The sequence below is a fragment of the Coregonus clupeaformis genome, chromosome 17, assembly GCF_020615455.1.
Source record: "Coregonus clupeaformis isolate EN_2021a chromosome 17, ASM2061545v1, whole genome shotgun sequence".
In the NCBI taxonomy this organism is placed as follows: Eukaryota; Metazoa; Chordata; class Actinopteri; order Salmoniformes; family Salmonidae; genus Coregonus; species Coregonus clupeaformis.
Genome location: NC_059208.1, coordinates 34054513 through 34072531, shown reverse-complemented (window position 1 = coordinate 34072531; position 18019 = coordinate 34054513). Strand labels below are relative to the sequence as shown.

Below are 18019 nucleotides of genomic sequence, written 5' to 3'. Positions count from 1 at the left end.
ATCTGGCAGTCTGACAGACAAATCTGGGTTTGGCGGATGCCAGGAGAACGCTACCTGCCCAAATGCATAGTGCCAACTGTAAAGTTTGATGGAGGAGGAATAATGGTCTGGGGCTGTTTTTCATGGTTCGGTCTAGGCCCCTTAGTTCCAGTGAAGGGAAATCTTAACGCTACAGCATACAATGAAATTCTAAACGATTCTGTGCTTCCAACTTTGTGGCAACAGTTTGGGGAAGGCCCTTTCCTGTTTCAGCATGACAATGCTCCCGTGCACAAAGTGAGGTCCTTACAGAAATGGTTTGTCGACATCAGTGTGGAAGAACTTGACTGGCCTGCACAGAGCCCTGACCTCAACCCAATCGAACACCTTTGGGATGAAATGGAACGCCGACTGCGAGCCAGGCCTAATCGCCCACCATCTGTGCCCAACCTCACTAATGCTTCTGTGGCTGAATGGAATCAAGTTTCCGCAGCAATGCTCCCAACATCTAGTGGAAAGCCTTCCCAGAAGAGTGGAGGCTGTTATAGCAGCAAAGGAGGGACCAACTCCATATTAATACCATGATTTTGGAATGAGTTGTTCGACGAGCAGGTGTCCACATAGTTTTGGTCTTGTAGTGTAGCTTAGTGTAGCATTCTGCAGCGATACGCCGTCCCATCTGGTTTGCGCTTAGTGGGACTATCTTTTGTTTTTCAACAGTACAATGACCCAAAACACCTCCAGGCTGTGTAATGGCTATTTAACCAAGAAGGAGAGTGATGGAGTGCTGCATCAGATGACCTGGCCTCCACAATCACCCGACCTCAACCCAATTGAGATGGTTTGGGATGAGTTGTACCACAGAGTGAAGGAAAAGTAGCCAACAAGTGCTCAGGATATGTGGGAACTCCTTCAAGACTGTTGGAAAAGCATTCCAGATGAAGCTGGTTGAGAGAATGCCAAGAGTGTGCAAAGCTGTCATCAAGGCAAAGGGTGGCTACTTTGAAGAATCTAAAATATATTTTGATTTGTTTAACTCTTTTTTGGTTACTACATGATTCCATATTTGTTATTTCATAGTTTTGATGTCTTCACTATTATTCTACAATGTAGAAAATAGTAAAAATAAAGAAAAACCCTTGAATGAGTAGGTGTCCAATCTTTTGACTGGTACTGTATATTTTTGCTACTTAAGGGGGTCGTAAAATGCTAAATCAAATCGCTAAATGATCCTTGGTATGACCTTAAAACAATTCCATAAAGTTTAGCAGCACACCCCTTTCCCCCGGACATAGGTTGTTATGGTTTAAAAACGCTCTGTTGCTGAACAAGTCTCCCCCCTCTTCTGTCTCAGTGGTATGCTCCCTGAGGCAGTTCTTCCTCCATCTAAGGAGCACAGCTATGCACAGTGGTTGGAGAGGACGTACCAAGTTACCAGTGGCGCAGGGTGCTTCCAGCAGGGGAACTGCATCCCTCCTCCATCCTCAGTCACCACCCATCAACCCTGGGCACTGGAGGGCCTCCCACTCAAATCCCAAGGTATGGAGTCTATGGCTGTTTCCCAAATGTAGAGTCTGGTCATAGGCGTAGGGCTATGGTCAACAGTAGTGCACTATATAAGGAATAGGGTGCCATTTGGGACAAAGCCTATGTCCTAGTCTTAAAGCAGACATGTAACCCCATTCACCAGCACAAGAAGATCTTTGTAGTGTGTGAAGAAATTGAGTACAATGACAGAGGTTGAGCTCGCATTTTCCTTAATCCTAACAATGTGAACAATAATTAATTAATGTGTTTGGTCTGTCTTGTCTAGGTACAAATGGTGCTGTAACCGGGGCCCTGGAATTTGACCGGACCAAAGATGAGAGGCAGTGTGCACTCTGCCAACAGTGTGGAGACGCCACACCCAACGTGAGTTCCCCTGCCCACCTCTGTACAGATCCCACACAGTAAAACCAGATATCATACATAGAGCATTATACAGTGCGTTCCGAAAAGTAGTCAGACCCCTTGACATTTTGTTACGTTACAGCCGTATTCTATTTATTTTTATTTTTTAAAAGTCTCGTCAATCTACGCACAATACCCATAATAACAAAGCAAAAATGTATGAAAAAAAAGTATTCAGACCGTTACTCAGTACTTTTTACATTTTAGTAATTTAGCAGACGCTATTATCCAGAGTGAGTGCATACATTTTTCATACTGGCCGCCCGTGGGAATCAAATCAACTGAGCTACAGGAGGTCCGTACTTTAGTACACAGTACTTTATTGAAGCACCTTTCGCAGTGATTACAGCCTCGAGTCTTCTTGGGTGACGCTACATGCTTGGCACACCTGTATTTGGGGAGTTTCTCTCATTCTTCTCTGCAGATCCTCTGAAGCTCTGTCAGGTTGGATGGGGAGCGTCGCTGCACAGCTATTTTCAGGTCTCTCCAGAGATGTTTGATCGGGTTCAAGTCCGGGCTCTAGCTGGCCCACTCACGGACATTCAGAGACTTGTCCCGAAGCCACTCCTGCGTTGTCCTGGCTGGAAGGTTGTTGTCCTGTTGGAAGGTGAACCTTTGCCCCAGTCTGAGGTCCTGAGTGCTCTGGAGCAGGTTTTCATCGAGGATCTCTCTGTACTTTGCTCCGTTCATCTTTCCATCTAGTCCCTGCCACTGAAAAACATCCCCACAGCATGATGCTGCCACCACCATGCTTCACCGTAGGGATGGTGCCAGTTTTCCTCCAGACGTGACACTTGGTATTCAGAGAATCTTGTTTCTCATGGTCTGAGAGTCCTTTAGGTGCGTTTTGGCAAACTCCAAGCAGGCTTTAATTTGCCTTTTACTGAGGAGTGGCTTCCGTCTGGCCACTTTACCATAAAGGCCTGATTGGTGGAGTGCTGCAGAGAGGGTTGTCCTTCTGGAAGGTTCTCCCATCTCCACAGAAGAACTCTGGAGCTCTGTCAGAGTGACCATCAGGTTTTTGGTCACCTCCCTGACCAAGGTCTTTCTCCCCCGATTGCTCAGTTTGGCCGGGCGGCCATCTCTAGGAAGAGTCTTGGTGGTTCCGAACTTCTTCCATTTAAGAATGATGGAGGCCACTGTGTTCTAGGGGACCTTCAATGCTGGTACCCTTCTCCAGATCTGTGCCTCGACACAATCCTGACTCGGAGCTCTACAGACAATTCCTTTGACCTCATGGCTTGGTTTTGCTCTGACATGCACTGTCAACTGTGGGACCTTTTTATAGACAAGTGTGTGCCTTTCCAAATCATGTCCAAACAATTGAATTTACCACTGGTGGACTCCAATCAAGTTGTAGAAACATATCTCAAGGATGATCAATGGAAACAGGATGCACCTGAGCTCAATTTCGAGTCTCATAGCAAAGGTTCTGAATACTTATGTAAAGAAGTTTTTAATTGTGAATAAATTTGCAAAAATTACAAAAACTGTTTTCGCTTTGTCATTATGGGGTATTGTGTTTTTTATACATTTTATAGTAAAACTAACGTAACAAAATGTGGAAAAAGGGAAGGGGTCTGAATACTTTATGAATGCACTGTAGGTACCGTAGTACAATGTTTCCTATCTCCGGTCCTTGAGTACCTGCAACAGAACATAATATTATGACTATAACTACTGTTTCCTGAAGGAGGGGAACGAGGTACAGCATACTATGGGGGAGTCGCACTCTCGTGACTTCAGTTTAAGTATCTACAATCACGCCTGACAAGGCCAATTAAATTTGCACCTCGCTGGAAGCCACGCCTTTCACAGGTGATAAGCGTGAGGCTCGGATTCATTCCTTCAATTGATAAAGCCTCACAAAAGTATGTGATTATGCCCAACTCGCCGCAGCACAAATATCTCCCACAGTCAACTCTTTAAACAACGCCAGACCCCTGGTGGAGTGGGCACGTACACCGCTAGGTAACCCTTGTCCCTTGCTGCAATATGCCAGGGAGATGGCCTCCACAATCCAGTGGGAGAGACGCTGTTTAGAGAGCGCCCTGCCGCGAGCTTGATTAGCAAAACAGACAAAAAGGTGGTCACATACCGTGCCTTCAGAATTCTGTCAGCCGGTGATTGTCAAGCAAATAACTGTCGGTCTCATGTTAATTAACATAAACACGTTTAGCCTCTGCTGGCTTCCACACATTGCCTACAAGCTACTGATGCAGACCTTTGAAACATCTACATTTTAAAAAGTCTTATAAATCCATGTAATATAGCCTACACCTTCACAATACATTTATTTATTTTAGACCGGTCTAAAGAAGCATGATATGAGAAAATGCAGTCAATTTCAGAAGAACAGAATAGCATACTCTGAGTTGTCCTTATGTTAGTTCCTGATCTGGCTATGCCAAATGGCTGTGGGCTACACTAGTTCATTGAGCAGACAAGTTTTGCTTAGAATTCCGTGGCATTATTTTATAGTATGAAGAATACAATTGAACAAAGCTGAATAAAATAGAATGGATATTTTCTCCAAGCGATTTGATGGAGTGCGCACATGCGGCTGTTCTGTGTTGAGCGGTTAACAAAGAAATAGGTATTCCTATATGCTTAATTTAGAGCATGGAGGCGCTACCAGGAGACAGGCCAGTACATCAGGAGATGTGGAGGAGGCCGTAGGAGGGCAACAACCCAGCAGCAGGACTGCATTTTTTTTATGGTGCAAATTATCTTCCCCAAACTTGAAACTCACGCACTGCGTTTGTATGCCAGTTAGGCTATACACCAGCTGTAAAGCAGATTAATGTGCTTCATTTTAAGAAGTTATTTGGCCACTTTAGTTGTGATACAAACCTTATCAAAACATATAGGCCTATGGGCAATAAGGCTGAACGATTTTGGAAAATAATCTAATTGCGATTTTTTGCCCCCAATATTGCGATTGCGATTTAATATGCGATTTAATTTATTTATCCTTTTTCCCCTACAAAACATAATGAATGATTTAAATATGACCAACACAATAGTATATACATTTAGTGTGAAATGTTCTTTCCCATAGGCTGGGTCTATTTGTTAGAATTAAATTCAAACATGTATGACTTGAAATAAATGACATTTTTATTGAACTGCTCATTACAGAAACATCTGTGGCTTTGCCACTGTGCATTTAAATAATTTAAACAAAGGCATGAACTTTGTAAACACTGTGTGCAAAAGGTACAGTCTTAAGAAAAAAATAATTTTAAATTGTATGTATCTTACTGCTCCCAAGTCAGTAACATTTCACACAACTGAAACAAGGAATTTGCTTTGAAAATATTTTGTAAAATCAAAGTAAATAAAGTTATAAATAAAAAATGAGAAATGCACTTTTAATTTAGACAAACTATTTTTTATAAACGATTTGAATATTATAATATAAAATAGATGAGCCTCACTTATCTCAAGTACACAACAATAACACACCACACAGACTAAAGTTCACTACGAGTATGGCACTGCCAGCCATACTTATCCAACAGTTCTGTTCTCAGTGGCTCACAGGTTTTTTGCTAAGAAAACCAGAATATTGACTTTTCTGGCTTCAAGGATGAGCGAGTGCAAGTCACAATATTCCCTCCTGTGCTAAAAAAGACGCTCTGAGGGAGCGCTTGTAGCAGGTACACAAAGATACTTGCGTGCCATGGTGCACAACTGTGGGTAGCTGATCTTGTGCACCCTCCACCAAGCCAATGGATCATCTTCTCCATCAATGGTAGGAGTCATCAGGTAATTGTTTATCTCTGCCTCTGCGACATCTTCAAGATTTACAGGCAAAGAAGGAGAGGCTGAACTGGTCTTGAAAAAAAACTGCCAAGAGACCTCTTCGTCTTTTCCCCCAAGGACTGTGCACTTTGAGGCATCTGAACAGTTTCAGTACGAGACCTCTTCTCCTATTAGATGAAAACAACAGCCATTAGTTTTCCAGTTAGATTTTACAGAAAATTTTTGTTTTTGTGAAATACATAATTATTTACCCAATGATATGTACGTTGTGCCAAGTCTACTATCTCTGTCTTCAGACGAGTCTTGATAGCAGGGATGTTGTCTGTACTGATGTACTGTATTTTGAACCTAGGGTCCAGGAAACAGGCAACATCCAAAAGCTCCTGGATGTTTGGGTCTCCATATTTGTTATTGAGGTATGCTAGGACTTTGGTTTTTATTGATTTAGTCAGGTCAGTGTCCTCAGCATCTTCAGCCAGGACTGATGTGGCAAAAAGGTGGAGAACTGGCTTGAGGTAGGAGATGCTTACATACTCCTCTCCAGAAAGAGCATCAGTAAACTCCAGTAGAGGATGCAGTGCCTTGTGAATCGACTCCAACACGTCAATATCCTGCCAGGTTGGGATAAGGGAGCGTGCATATCGATCTCCAGACAATACCTGAGAAATGGCTTTGGCCTGTTCAAGCACTCTGGCAATCATCATTTCTTTAGAACCCCATCTTGTTGGGCACTCCGTTATGAGGTTGTGCTCAGGGAGTTTGAGCTCTCTCTGTGCCTCCGTCAGGGCTGCTTTCTTCTTCCAACTGTGGGAAAAGTGCCCCACCAGCTTCCTGCACAGTGCTGTTGCCCTTGACACTCTGTCATCTTTGAGTGCATTTTCTAAAAGAAATAAAAAGTAGTGTATTACACACAATTTGAGTTTTGATACAAGGCTCTCACTATTACACACTCAAATTAGCTGTAATTCTGAAATACACACATCCACAACACATCCTCTCTCTCTCTCTCAATTCAAAGGGTCTTTATTTGCATGTCAATTCTCTCTCTCTTTTCTCTCTCTCTCTCTCATAAACACTAAAAAAACATGTAAAAAACAAAAACAAGAAAAGAAAAAAAAATGCAGGTGGGCATTCCACCACAGACAGACATATGATATAAGCAAGTAAAATGAATTTACATATTAGAAAAGGAGTGGAAGTATGAATTTATTTAATCCCATCCGATTTATATAATATCATTTATATATATTTGTATATTCAGCTTTACTAATCGACGCATCTCTCTCTCTTCACTCGCGCACACACACACACACACACACACACACACACACACACACACACACACACACACACACACACACACACACACACACACACACACACACACACACACACGATAACTTACCAATGGCAAGATGTAATCTGTGGCCAAAACATTGGAGCCTCGTCCATTCATTAAGCCGCGCAGCAAGCACCATATTCGACGCGTTGTCCGTCGTGATGCAGACGTGATTCTCCTCGTGGAGATCCCAGCTGACAAGCCCTTCTCTCAGGCCGGCTGCAATATTTTCCCCTGTGTGATCGTCTGGGAAGTAGGTAGTTTGTAGGCAGCGAGCTCGGAGGTTGAAATCTTCATCAATAAAATGGACTGTAAGACTCTGGTACGGCTCAGCTGTGCGGCTTGACCACATATCAGTAGTGCTAGCAAAAAACTCCACCGTTTTAAGTTCCGCGGCGACTTTCTCTTTGCACTTTTTGTACAGCTCCGGTATGGCAGTCTGACTGAAGTATGTGCGGGAGGGTATACTGTAACGTTTATCAAGCGTATGTATTAATGCCATGAACCCAGGCTTGGTTACCGTGCTGAGAGGCATCATATCTTTGGCTATGAACTCGGTTATTGTCCGAGTGATTTCTCCGTGCCGTTTTGAATTACGTTCATACGGAGTGACACTTTCGAACATTTCTGTCAGTGATCCCTGTCTTGAGGTATTTGGCTTGTCTCGCGCACTGATGCTCGGCATTTTGGTCATACAACTGTCATGCATTGATTTGTGGTATTTTTTAAGTGCTGAAACAGGTTTGTAGTGTTACCCCGTGAAGTAGCAATCGGAGCACGGCATGCTCTGCACAACACCTGATGCTGCTCAGCATCTTCTTTTTTAAAACCAAAATAGTTCCACACCACCGACGTGCTGTTCCTCTTCGATATTAAAGTATCAGCTGTGTCAGTTTCTGACTGTTCCGTCGAGCAAGAGGCCATTGCGCTGGACAGCATGAAAAGTCGCGTCACGTGACCACCTCAAATCGCGCACGTTGCGATTAGAAAATCGCGTTCAGTCAAATCGCGATATTATCGCGAATGCAATTAATCGTTCAGCCCTAATGGGCAAGGCTACATGAGGTGTGCGACTATGATTTGAAAAAGTGCAAAAGAAAAGGCATTGTTTCTTATGCTGGGCGTCATTCACAAGTGATAATATACACTGCTCAAAAAAATAAAGGGAACACTTAAACAACACAATGTAACTCCAAGTCAATCACACTTCTGTGAAATCAAACTGTCCACTTAGGAAGCAACACTGATTGACAATACATTTCACATGCTGTTGTGCAAATGGAATAGACAACAGGTGGAAATTATAGGCAATTAGCAAGACACCCCCAATAAAGGACTGGTTTTGCAGGTGGTGACCACAGACCACTTCTCAGTTCCTATGCTTCCTGGCTGATGTTTTGGTCACTTTTGAATGCTGGCGGTGCTTTCACTCTAGTGGTAGCATGAGATGGAGTCTACAACCCACACAAGTGGCTCAGGTAGTGCAGCTCATCCAGGATGGCACATCAATGCGAGCTGTGGCAAGAAGGTTTGCTGTGTCTGTCAGCGTAGTGTCCAGAGCATGGAGGCGCTACCAGGAGACAGGCCAGTACATCAGGAGATGTGGAGGAGGCCGTAGGAGGGCAACAACCCAGCAGCAGGACTGCTACCTCCGCCTTTGTGCAAGGAGGAGCAGGAGGAGCACTGCCAGAATCCTGCAAAATGACCTCCAGCAGGCCATAAATGTGCATGTGTCTGCTCAAATGGTCAGAAACAGACTCCATGAGGGTGGTATGAGGGCCCGAGGTCCACAGGTGGGGGTTGTGCTTACAGCCCAACACCATGCAGGACGTTTGGCATTTGCCAGAGAACACGAAGATTGGCAAATTCGCCACCGGCGCCCTGTGCTCTTCACAGATGAAAGCAGGTTCACACTGAGCACATGTGACAGAGTCTGGAGACGCCGTGGAGAACGTTCTGCTGCCTGCAACATCCTCCAGCATGACCGGTTTGGCGGTGGGTCAGTCATGGTGTGGGTGGCATTTCTTTGGGGGGCCAAAGAAATGTGCTCGCCAGAGGTAGCCTGACTGCCATTAGGTACCGAGATGAGATCCTCAGACCCCTTGTGAGACCATATGCTGGTGTGGTTGGCCCTGGGTTCCTCCTAATGCAAGACAATGCTAGACCTCATGTGGCTGGAGTGTGTCAGCAGTTCCTGCAAGAGGAAGGCATTGATGCTATGGACTGGCCCGCCCGTTCCCCAGACCTGAATCCAATTGAGCACATCTGGGACATCATGTCTCGCTCCATCCACCAACGCCACGTTGCACCACAGACTGTCCAGGAGTTGGCGGATGCTTTAGTCCAGGTCTGGGAGGAGATCCCTCAGTAGACCATCCGCCACCTCATCAGGAGCATGCCCAGGCGTTGTAGGGAGGTCATACAGGCACGTGGAGGCCACACACACTACTGAGCCTCATTTTGACTTGTTTTAAGGACATTACATCAAAGTTGGATCAGCCTGTAGTGTGGTTTTCCACTTTAATTTTGAGGGTGACTCCAAATCCAGACCTCCATGGGTTGATAAATTTGATTTCCATTGATAATTTTTGTGTGATTTTGTTGTCAGCACATACAACTATGTAAAGAAAAAAGTATTTAAGATTATTTCATTCATTCAGATCTAGGATGTGTTATTTTAGTGTTCCCTTTATTTTTTTTAGCAGTGTATAATTCACAAGTCATAGGCTAATATTGTCACCCATCAGACTATTCTTGATTTAATCTTGTCTTTACATATACTAAATAAGATATGTGTGAAATTTGTTTTGATTTAGAATGGACCATTATCCTGCACCTGTATCGAAACGGGCAGTGGGAAAAAATACATGTAATCTATGCACTTAAATAGCGAATGGCGGACACTTTTCCCGTAGTTCATTTTCATGCCAGCTAGGTAGGCTATACTCCTGTTGTAAATATAAGCAATGTGCTTAATATTAAGAAAGTTGAACCTAGCCTATAGAAAGCTGATGGGATCCTCCTCATTTTAGTAGAGGCCATCACTCTGTTTTCTCAAGCAATTGCATAGCCTATAGAAATGTTGCGCAACATGAACTCATGGGCTCTCATTATCATTAAGTGTTTGATTAGATTTTCGATTACATTTGCATTGATGTCAGAGTGATTAGATGGACACTAGAGTGCTGAGTACCAGGCAGTTAGCAAGTTTGGTAGGCTACTAATGACCAGCAGCAGCATCAGAGCTTGGAGAAGCCTAATTACCGTGACTAAACGGTCACGTGGAATTTGACTGCCTTCATGACTCGTGACCGCCGGTGTGGCGGTAATACGGTCACTGCAACAGCCCTATTCACACCCCATGAGCTTTTCCACATGCATCCTGTTTGCAGCAAGGCACTAAAGTAAAAAAAAAATGTGGCAAAGAAATTAACTTTTTGTCCTGAACACAGTGTTATGTTTGGGGCAAATCAAATACAACACATTACTGAGTACCACTCTCCATATTTTCAAGGATATAGTGATGGCTGCATCATGTTATGGGTATGCTTGTACTCGTTAAGGACTGGGGAGTTTTTCAGGTTGAAAAATAAACTGAATGAAGCTAAGCACAGGCAAAATCCTAGAGGAAAACCTGTTTCAGTCTGCTTACCACCAGACACTGCAAGATGAATTCACCTTTCAGCAGGACAATAACCTAAAACACAAGGCCAAATCTACACTGGAGTTGCTTACCAAGGAGACATTGAATGTTCCTCAGTGGCGAGTTAGTTTTGACCTAAAATCTATGGCAAGACCTATAAATGGTCTAGCAATGATCAAAAACCAATTTGACCGAGCTTGAAGAATTTTGAAGAATAATGGGAATATGTTGCACAATACAGGTGTGGAAAGCTCTTAGACTTACCCCAAAAGACTCACAGCTATAATCAGCAACAAAGGTGCTTCTACAAAGTTTTGACTTTTCAATAAATTTGCAATTTTTTTTTAAACATTTTCACTTTGTCGTAATGGGGGTATTGTGTCTAGCTGGGTAAGATTTGTTATTTGATATAATCCATTTTGAATTCAGGCTGGGGGTATGAATACTTTCTGAAGGCACCGTAACTGGATATCCTGGGTCCGTTCAATGTACGTGATTATAGCTCGCACGTGGCATGTAACCTCTGTTGCTCTTCAGAAGCAAAAGGAGCAGGCAAAAAGGGAAATAGCTCAAAGCTAAGGACCTGCAGGTTATAGCCATGACTTTTGTGGGCAAACGCTGCATTTGGACGCAATGTCACCTTAGTCGCCCGGGAGAGACTGGGTGCGGGAAGTGTGCATGGATAACGCTTGAAGGTCCCCAACACGTTTAGCCAAAGCTATGAGCAGGGAGGTTTTTTAGAGGAGGATCTTCAGATCCAGAAGCGCTACATCAAAAGATTTGTGGCGAGAAGGACAAGCCGAACGGGAGGACCAAAAACTCGTAGGCTATCACCTCGATCCGACATAGAAATCGTATTGCCGCGTCTGGAAACAGGAGGATATTCCCTCCCTCAAAACGGGCACTGAGGCCTCCAAAACAGTCAACGTTTTGATGTCGCTGAAGGGTGGGGGACGCACAACAAATTGTTTGCATGATCCAGAGCAATACTGCGCATGCACGCCATTGGTTGGAGCCGACAGTGAGCATCCGTCAAGTGCCATCTGAAGGGGCAGGACACCACATTGTGGACTGGGAGATATTGGTTATTTTTCCCTTTCCACCACTCTCCACCACCACGTGTCTGAATGTGGAGAAGGGACACTTTTCATTGTACCCACACGTGGGAGACTCAACACTTTTGACACCTGTGAACACTGTGGAACTTTGGGTTGTCACAACTGTTTATGTGCCAAGGTTTGCTTGAAGCCCGGTCCACTCTGGGTTCGGGGGATCCAGTAATCAGTGAAGTACCCCGATTTGCAGTGCCCCTTCGGGGTACTTCTGTCACAATGAGCCTCAGTCGGTTTAGACAGTAAGATGCGCCCCGGTAACCGGCTAGCACCCAACACTGGACAGCACGCATTAAACATTTACCCAGTAGAAAACTGCTATCATGAAGGTTATCATACCCAGCAGTCATAGGTACCGGTGCTACAGCACATTGTAACCCAGCTGGAAAAGGGACAGACGGTTCTGAAAAACGGACCCCTTCTGTGGTAAGACAGGGGCGATTCGTAATTTAATTCACAGGTATACAACCAATCGCCTATAGAACCCATAACCTGTATCACTAAGCACCTCATAGGGACTAGTGAGCTACAGGCAGGAGTCAGCAATGAATCCCAGTAGTGAGCCACCTATGGGTGAGTGCCCCCTTGTGGACTGAGAGCGAATCGCCCAATTTATTACTCTCAACCTGGGAGTTTGATATACCCCTTGAACCCCGTGAACACTAAGGAACGTGGGATAACAGAGGGGGTTTTAAAAATGGACAAGCTTCCAAACTAAGTTGTGCTTCCGTAAGACTGTTTAGCCTGGATGAAACCCGGTCCCTTAAGGACACGGGTAGGGCTGGGCGATATGACATAAAAATCATATCAAATGTTTTTTTAATTTATGGGCGATTCATGATATACATCTAGATTTGTTTAATGTTTTCTCTAAATAAGCTTTGTTGTACAATTTTAAAGGTCAAATAAACTGCATTTCAAACAGTCGGCAATAATCGAATGAATTCAAGGCTTGTGAAATTATACCTAGGCTAAATACAGTGAGGGGAAAAAAATATTTGATCCCCTGCTGATTTTGTACGTTTGCCCACTGACAAAGAAATTATCAGTCTAATTTTAATGGTAGGTTTATTTGAACAGTGAGAGACAGAATAACAACAAAAAAATCCAGAAAAACGCATGTCAAACATTTTATAAATTGATTTGCATTTTAATGAGGGAAATACGTATTTGACCCCTCTGCAAAACATGACTTAGTAGTTGGTGGCAAAACCCTTGTTGGCGATCAGAGGTCAGACGTTTCTTGTAGTTGGCCACCAGGTTTGCACACATCTCAAGAGGAATTTTGTTCCACTCTTTGCAGATCTTCTCCAAGTCATTAAGGTTTCGAGGCTGACGTTTGGCAACTCAAACCTTCAGCTCCCTCCACAGATTTTCTATGGGATTAAGGTCTGTAGACTGGCTAGGCCACTCCAGGACCTTAATGTGCTTCTTCTTGAGCCACTCCTTTGTTGCCTTGGCCGTTTGTTTTGGGTCATTGTCATGCTGGAATACCCATCCACGACCCATTTTCAATGCCCTGGCTAAGGGAAGGAGGTTCTCACCCAAGATTTGACGGTACATGGCCCCGTCCATCGTCCCTTTGATGCGGTGAAGTTGTCCTGTCCCCTTAGCAGAAAAACACCCCCAAAGCATAATGTTTCCACCTCCGTGTTTGACGGTGGGGATGGTGTTCTTGGGGTCATAGGCAGCATTCCTCCTCCTCCAAACACGGCGAGTTGAGTTGATGCCAAAGAGCTCGATTTTTTGGGGGATCATTGCAACTCCACGAGGTGAGATCTTGCATGGAGCACCAGGCTGAGGGAGACTGACAGTTCTTTTTGTGTTTCTTCCATTTGCGAATAATCGCACCAACTGTTGTCACCTTCTCACCAAGCTGCTTGGCGATGGTCTTGTAGCCCATTCCAGCCTTGTGTAGGTCTACAATCTTGTCCCTGACATCCTTGGAGAGCTCTTTGGTCTTGGCCATGGTGGAGAGTTTGGAATCTGATTGATTGATTGCTTCTGTGGACAGGTGTCTTTTATACAGATAACAAACTGAGATTAGGAGCACTCCCTTTAAGAGTGTGCTTCTAATCTCAGCTCGTTACCTGTATAAAAGACACCTGGGAGCCAGAAATCTTTCTGATTGAGAGGGGGTCAAATACTTATTGCAAATCAATTTATAACATTTTTGACATTCGTTTTTCTGGATTTTGTTGTTGTTTTTCTGTCTCTCACTGTTCAAATAAACCTACCATTAAAATTATAGACTGATCATTTCTTTGTCAGTGGGCAAACATACAAAATCAGCAGGGGATCAAATACTTTTTTCCCTCACTGTATAAGCTTTCCAAAACCATAAGACCCACTAATAATGTAATTATTTTATCAAAATACACTGAACAAAAATATAAATGCAACATGCAACAATTTCAAAGATTTTTACTGAGTTACAGTTCATAAGGAAATCAGTCAATTGAAATACATTTATTAGACCCTAATCTATGGATTTCACATGACTGGGAATATAGATATGCATCTGTTGGTCACAGACACCTTAAAAAAAAAGGTACGGGCGTGGATCAGAAAACCAGTTAGTATCTGCTGTGACCACCATTTGCCTCATGCAGCGCTACACATCTCCTTCGCATAGAGTTGATCAGGCTGTTGATTGTGTCCTGTGGAATGTTGTCCCACTCCTCTTCAATGGCTGTGCGAAGTTGCTGGATATTGGTAGGAACTGGAACACACTGTTGTACATGTCGATCCAGAGCATCCCAAACATGCTCAATGGGTGACATGTCTGAGTATGCAGGCCATGGAAGAACTGGGAAATTTTCAGCTTCCAGGAATTGTGTACAAATCTTTGCGACATGGGGCTGTGCGTTATCATGCTGAAACATGAGGTGATGGCGGCGGATGAATGGCACGACAATGGGCCTCAAGATCTTATCACGGTATCTCTGTGCATTCAAATTACTATCAATTTTAAAATGCAATTGTGTTCGTTGTCCGTAGCTTATGCCTGCCCATACCATAACCCCACCGCCACCATGGGGCACTCTGTTCGCAAATCGCTTGCCACACAACGCCATCTGCCCAGTACAGTTGAAATGCTCACTAACAGGGATGTAAACAAATTTGTGTACAAAAGTTGATAGAAATAAGCTTTTTGTCTGTATGGAACATTTCTGGGATCTTTTAGTTCAGCTCATGAAACATGGGACCAACACTTTACATGTTTATATTTTTGGTCAGTATAATTCAATATATCGCCCAGCCCTACACAGTGGGCAATGGCTGACGTAGCACCCTGTTTGGCCGTAACCAAACGACCCAATCCCTCTCCGCGTCCCCTAACTCCGACTCAGCTGAGGTACAGGCACCTGGGAGAGGAAGTCATTATCGGAAACACCAAGCCCTTTAAAGAATGCTACACGATTGTCAAGAGAACCTGCGCCGCGGACTAGTAGGGGAACAGTGCCAGCCGTCTCTTAATCTCGCACACAAACTGATTCAAGTGAGGGCAGCCTGAGCATGCGCTGAGACATACAGTACCAGTCAAAGGTTTGGACACTCCTACTCATTCCAGGGTTTTTCTTTATTTTTACTATTTTCTACATTGTAAAATAATAGTGAAGACATCAAAACTATGAAATAACACATATGGAATCATGTAGTAACCAAAAAAGTGTTAAACAAATCTAAATCTATTTTACATTTGAGATTCTTCAAAGTAGCCACCCTTTGCCTTGATGACAGCTTTGCACACTCTTGGCATTCTCTCAACCTGCTTCACCTAGAATGCTTTTCCAACAGTCTTGAAAGAGTTCCTACATATGCATTTCAGTTAACAGGTGTGCCTTGTTAAACATTTATTTCCTTCTTAATGCGTTTTGAGCCAATCAGTTGTGTTGTGACAAGGTAGGGGGGGTATACAGAAGATAGCCCTATTTGGTAAAATACCAAGTCCATATTATGGCAAGAACAGCTCAAATAAGCAAAGAGAAACAACAGTCCATCATTACTTTAAGACATGAAGTTCAGTCAATCCGGAAAATGTCAAGAACTTTGAAAGTTTCTTCAAGTGCAGTCGCAAAAACCATCAAGCGCTATGATGAAACTGGCTCTCATGAGGACCGCCACAGGAAAGGAAGACCCAGCGTTACCTCTGCTCCAGAGGATAAGTTCATTAGAGTTACCAGTGTCAGAAATTGCACCCCAAATAAATGATTCTGAGTTCATGTAACAGATACATCTCAACATCAACTGTTCAGAGGAATTGCTACAAAGAAACCACTACTAAAGGACACCAATAATAAGAAGAGACTTGCTTGGGCCAAGAAACACAAGCAATGGACATTAGACCGGTAGAAATCTGTATTTTGGTCTGATAAGTCCACATTTGAGATTTTTGGTCCCAACTGCCGTGTCTTTGTGAGACACAGAGTAGGTGAACGGATGATCTCCACATGTGTGGTTCCCACCATGACGCATGGAGGTGTGATGGTGTGGGGGTGCTTTGCTGGTGACACTGTCTGTGATTTATTTAGAATTCAAGGCACACTTAACCAGCATGGCTACCACAGCATTCTGCAGCGATACGCCATCCCATCTGGTTTGCGCTTAGTGGGACTATCATTTGTTTTTCAACAGGACAATGACCCAAAACACACCTCCAGGCTGTGCAAGGGCTATTTGACCAAGAAGGAGAGTGATGGAGTGCTGCATCAGATGACCTGGCCTCCACAATCACCCGACTTCAACCTAATTTGAGATGGTTTGGGATGAGTTGGACCGCAGAGTGAAGGAAAAGCAGCCAACAAGTGCTCAGCATATGTGGGAACTCCTTCAAGACTGTTGGAAAAGCATTCCTCATGAAGCTGGTTGAGAGAATGCCAAGAGTGTGCAAAGGGTGGCTATTTGAAGAATCTGAAATATAAAATATATTTTTATTTGTTTAACACTTTTTTGGTTACTACTTGATTCCATGTTATTTCATAGTTTTGATGTCTTCACTATTATTTTATAATATAGAAAATAGTAAAAATAAAGAAAAACCCTTGAATGAGTAGGTGTGTCCAAACATTAGTATATTTTAATTAATTGGGGCATGGTCCTGAACCTGGCTTCTTGGCTTTTTTCGTTTCGGTCTCGTTAGCTATCTTACGTATTGCTATAGGCAGGCCAAGGAATCTGAAGAATAACTAATTGTTTGTGATTGGGAAACTTTTGAGAACCATACAAACTTCAGCGCACAATGTCCAGGGGGTGAGCACGCTCTACCACTAAGGGACAGTTTAGTTGGCACAACATAAGACGGTCTCGTGTACCAATTTTTTTATTTTAGTAGCATGAAATGTTTGTGTACACACCAAGGTGAAGAGCGGAATAATTGAAAGAATGAATCAGTCTCGCGCTTAAAACCTGTGGAAGGAGGGGCTTCCAGCGAGACGCCGATTCATTGGCCTTGTTAGGTGTGATTGTGGATCCTTAAACCAAAGTTGCGAGAGTTCAACTCCCCCATAGTATGTTGTACTGAAGTTGACAGACTGAAAGGGAACACATTTAAACTAGTCAACTAATCATCAAGCACTTGACTAGTTGAATTATGTGTCTTCTATGCAGCTACAACAAAAATGTATTCTGTTTGGGGGTACTCAAGGACCAGAGTTGTGAAACACTGCTGTAGTACATCATTCCCACAGTAATGGTATTACCAGCTATTCAGACAACCCAGAATGTTGTCTCGGGTCCACTCTAAATCTGAATGTCCTTGTCTTTATTGTAGGATGCGGGCAGACTGCTGTACCTGGGGCAGAACGAGTGGGCCCACGTTAACTGCTGCCTGTGGTCTGCTGAGGTGTACGAAGACAACGGAGCTCTGCTCCAAGTACACAGTGCTGTCTCCAGGGGGCGCTACATGGTAGGAATGCATAGAACTTCACCATAGTTGCATCTCAAATGGCACCCTGTTCACTATAAACTGCACTACTTTCGACCAGGGTCCTATATAGTGCACTATTTTTGACCAGGGCCCATAGTGAACAATGTAGGAAATAGGGTGACATTTGGGACACCTCCCACATACCAAAGCTGCAGTACATCCTTACCCAATAGGCTTTGTATTCAGGCATAAGTGTGCAGTTGCCCGTTTGTAACATTGTCATAAGATAACATCAACTTTATTGTTCCAATAAGAGAATTTGCAAGTCTGCGTTTTTATCATTCTCTGTTTTCTTTCCT

At 43.6% G+C, this 18019-nt stretch overlaps 2 protein-coding genes across 3 annotated transcripts in view; one reads left to right on the top strand and one right to left on the bottom strand.

Annotated features, from left to right (window-relative positions):
• LOC121586284 (histone-lysine N-methyltransferase 2B) overlaps positions 1 to 18019 on the top strand; it is a 69342-nt gene that overhangs the window by 36082 nt on the left and 15241 nt on the right. For both annotated transcript variants that reach the window (XM_041902870.1, XM_041902869.1), the window contains exons 21-23: positions 1334 to 1518; positions 1793 to 1890; positions 17565 to 17699. In XM_041902870.1, the coding sequence (XP_041758804.1) occupies positions 1334 to 1518; positions 1793 to 1890; positions 17565 to 17699 (418 nt within the window). The remainder of the gene's footprint in view (positions 1 to 1333; positions 1519 to 1792; positions 1891 to 17564; positions 17700 to 18019) is intronic.
• Positions 5566 to 7431, bottom strand: LOC121540393 (E3 SUMO-protein ligase ZBED1-like). The gene is made up of 3 exons (XM_041849236.2): positions 7103 to 7431; positions 5949 to 6577; positions 5566 to 5864 (listed from the first exon to the last, which is right to left on the bottom strand). The coding sequence occupies exons 1-3, from the start codon at positions 7386 to 7388 to the stop codon at positions 5739 to 5741; spliced, it is 1041 nt and encodes a 346-aa protein (XP_041705170.2). The 5' UTR covers positions 7389 to 7431; the 3' UTR covers positions 5566 to 5738.

Bases quoted from the DNA above. Each gene is read 5' to 3' on its own strand.
- LOC121540393 (XM_041849236.2), bottom strand. From the start codon at position 7,388: ATGTGGTCAAGCCGCACAGCTGAGCCGTACCAGAGTCTTACAGTCCAT. The intron at 6,578-7,102 runs GTAAGTTATCGT...TATTTCTTTTAG, and splicing joins CAGATTACATCTTGCCATTG to AAAATGCACTCAAAGATGAC. The intron at 5,865-5,948 runs GTAAATAATTAT...TTCATCTAATAG, and splicing joins CACAACGTACATATCATTGG to GAGAAGAGGTCTCGTACTGA.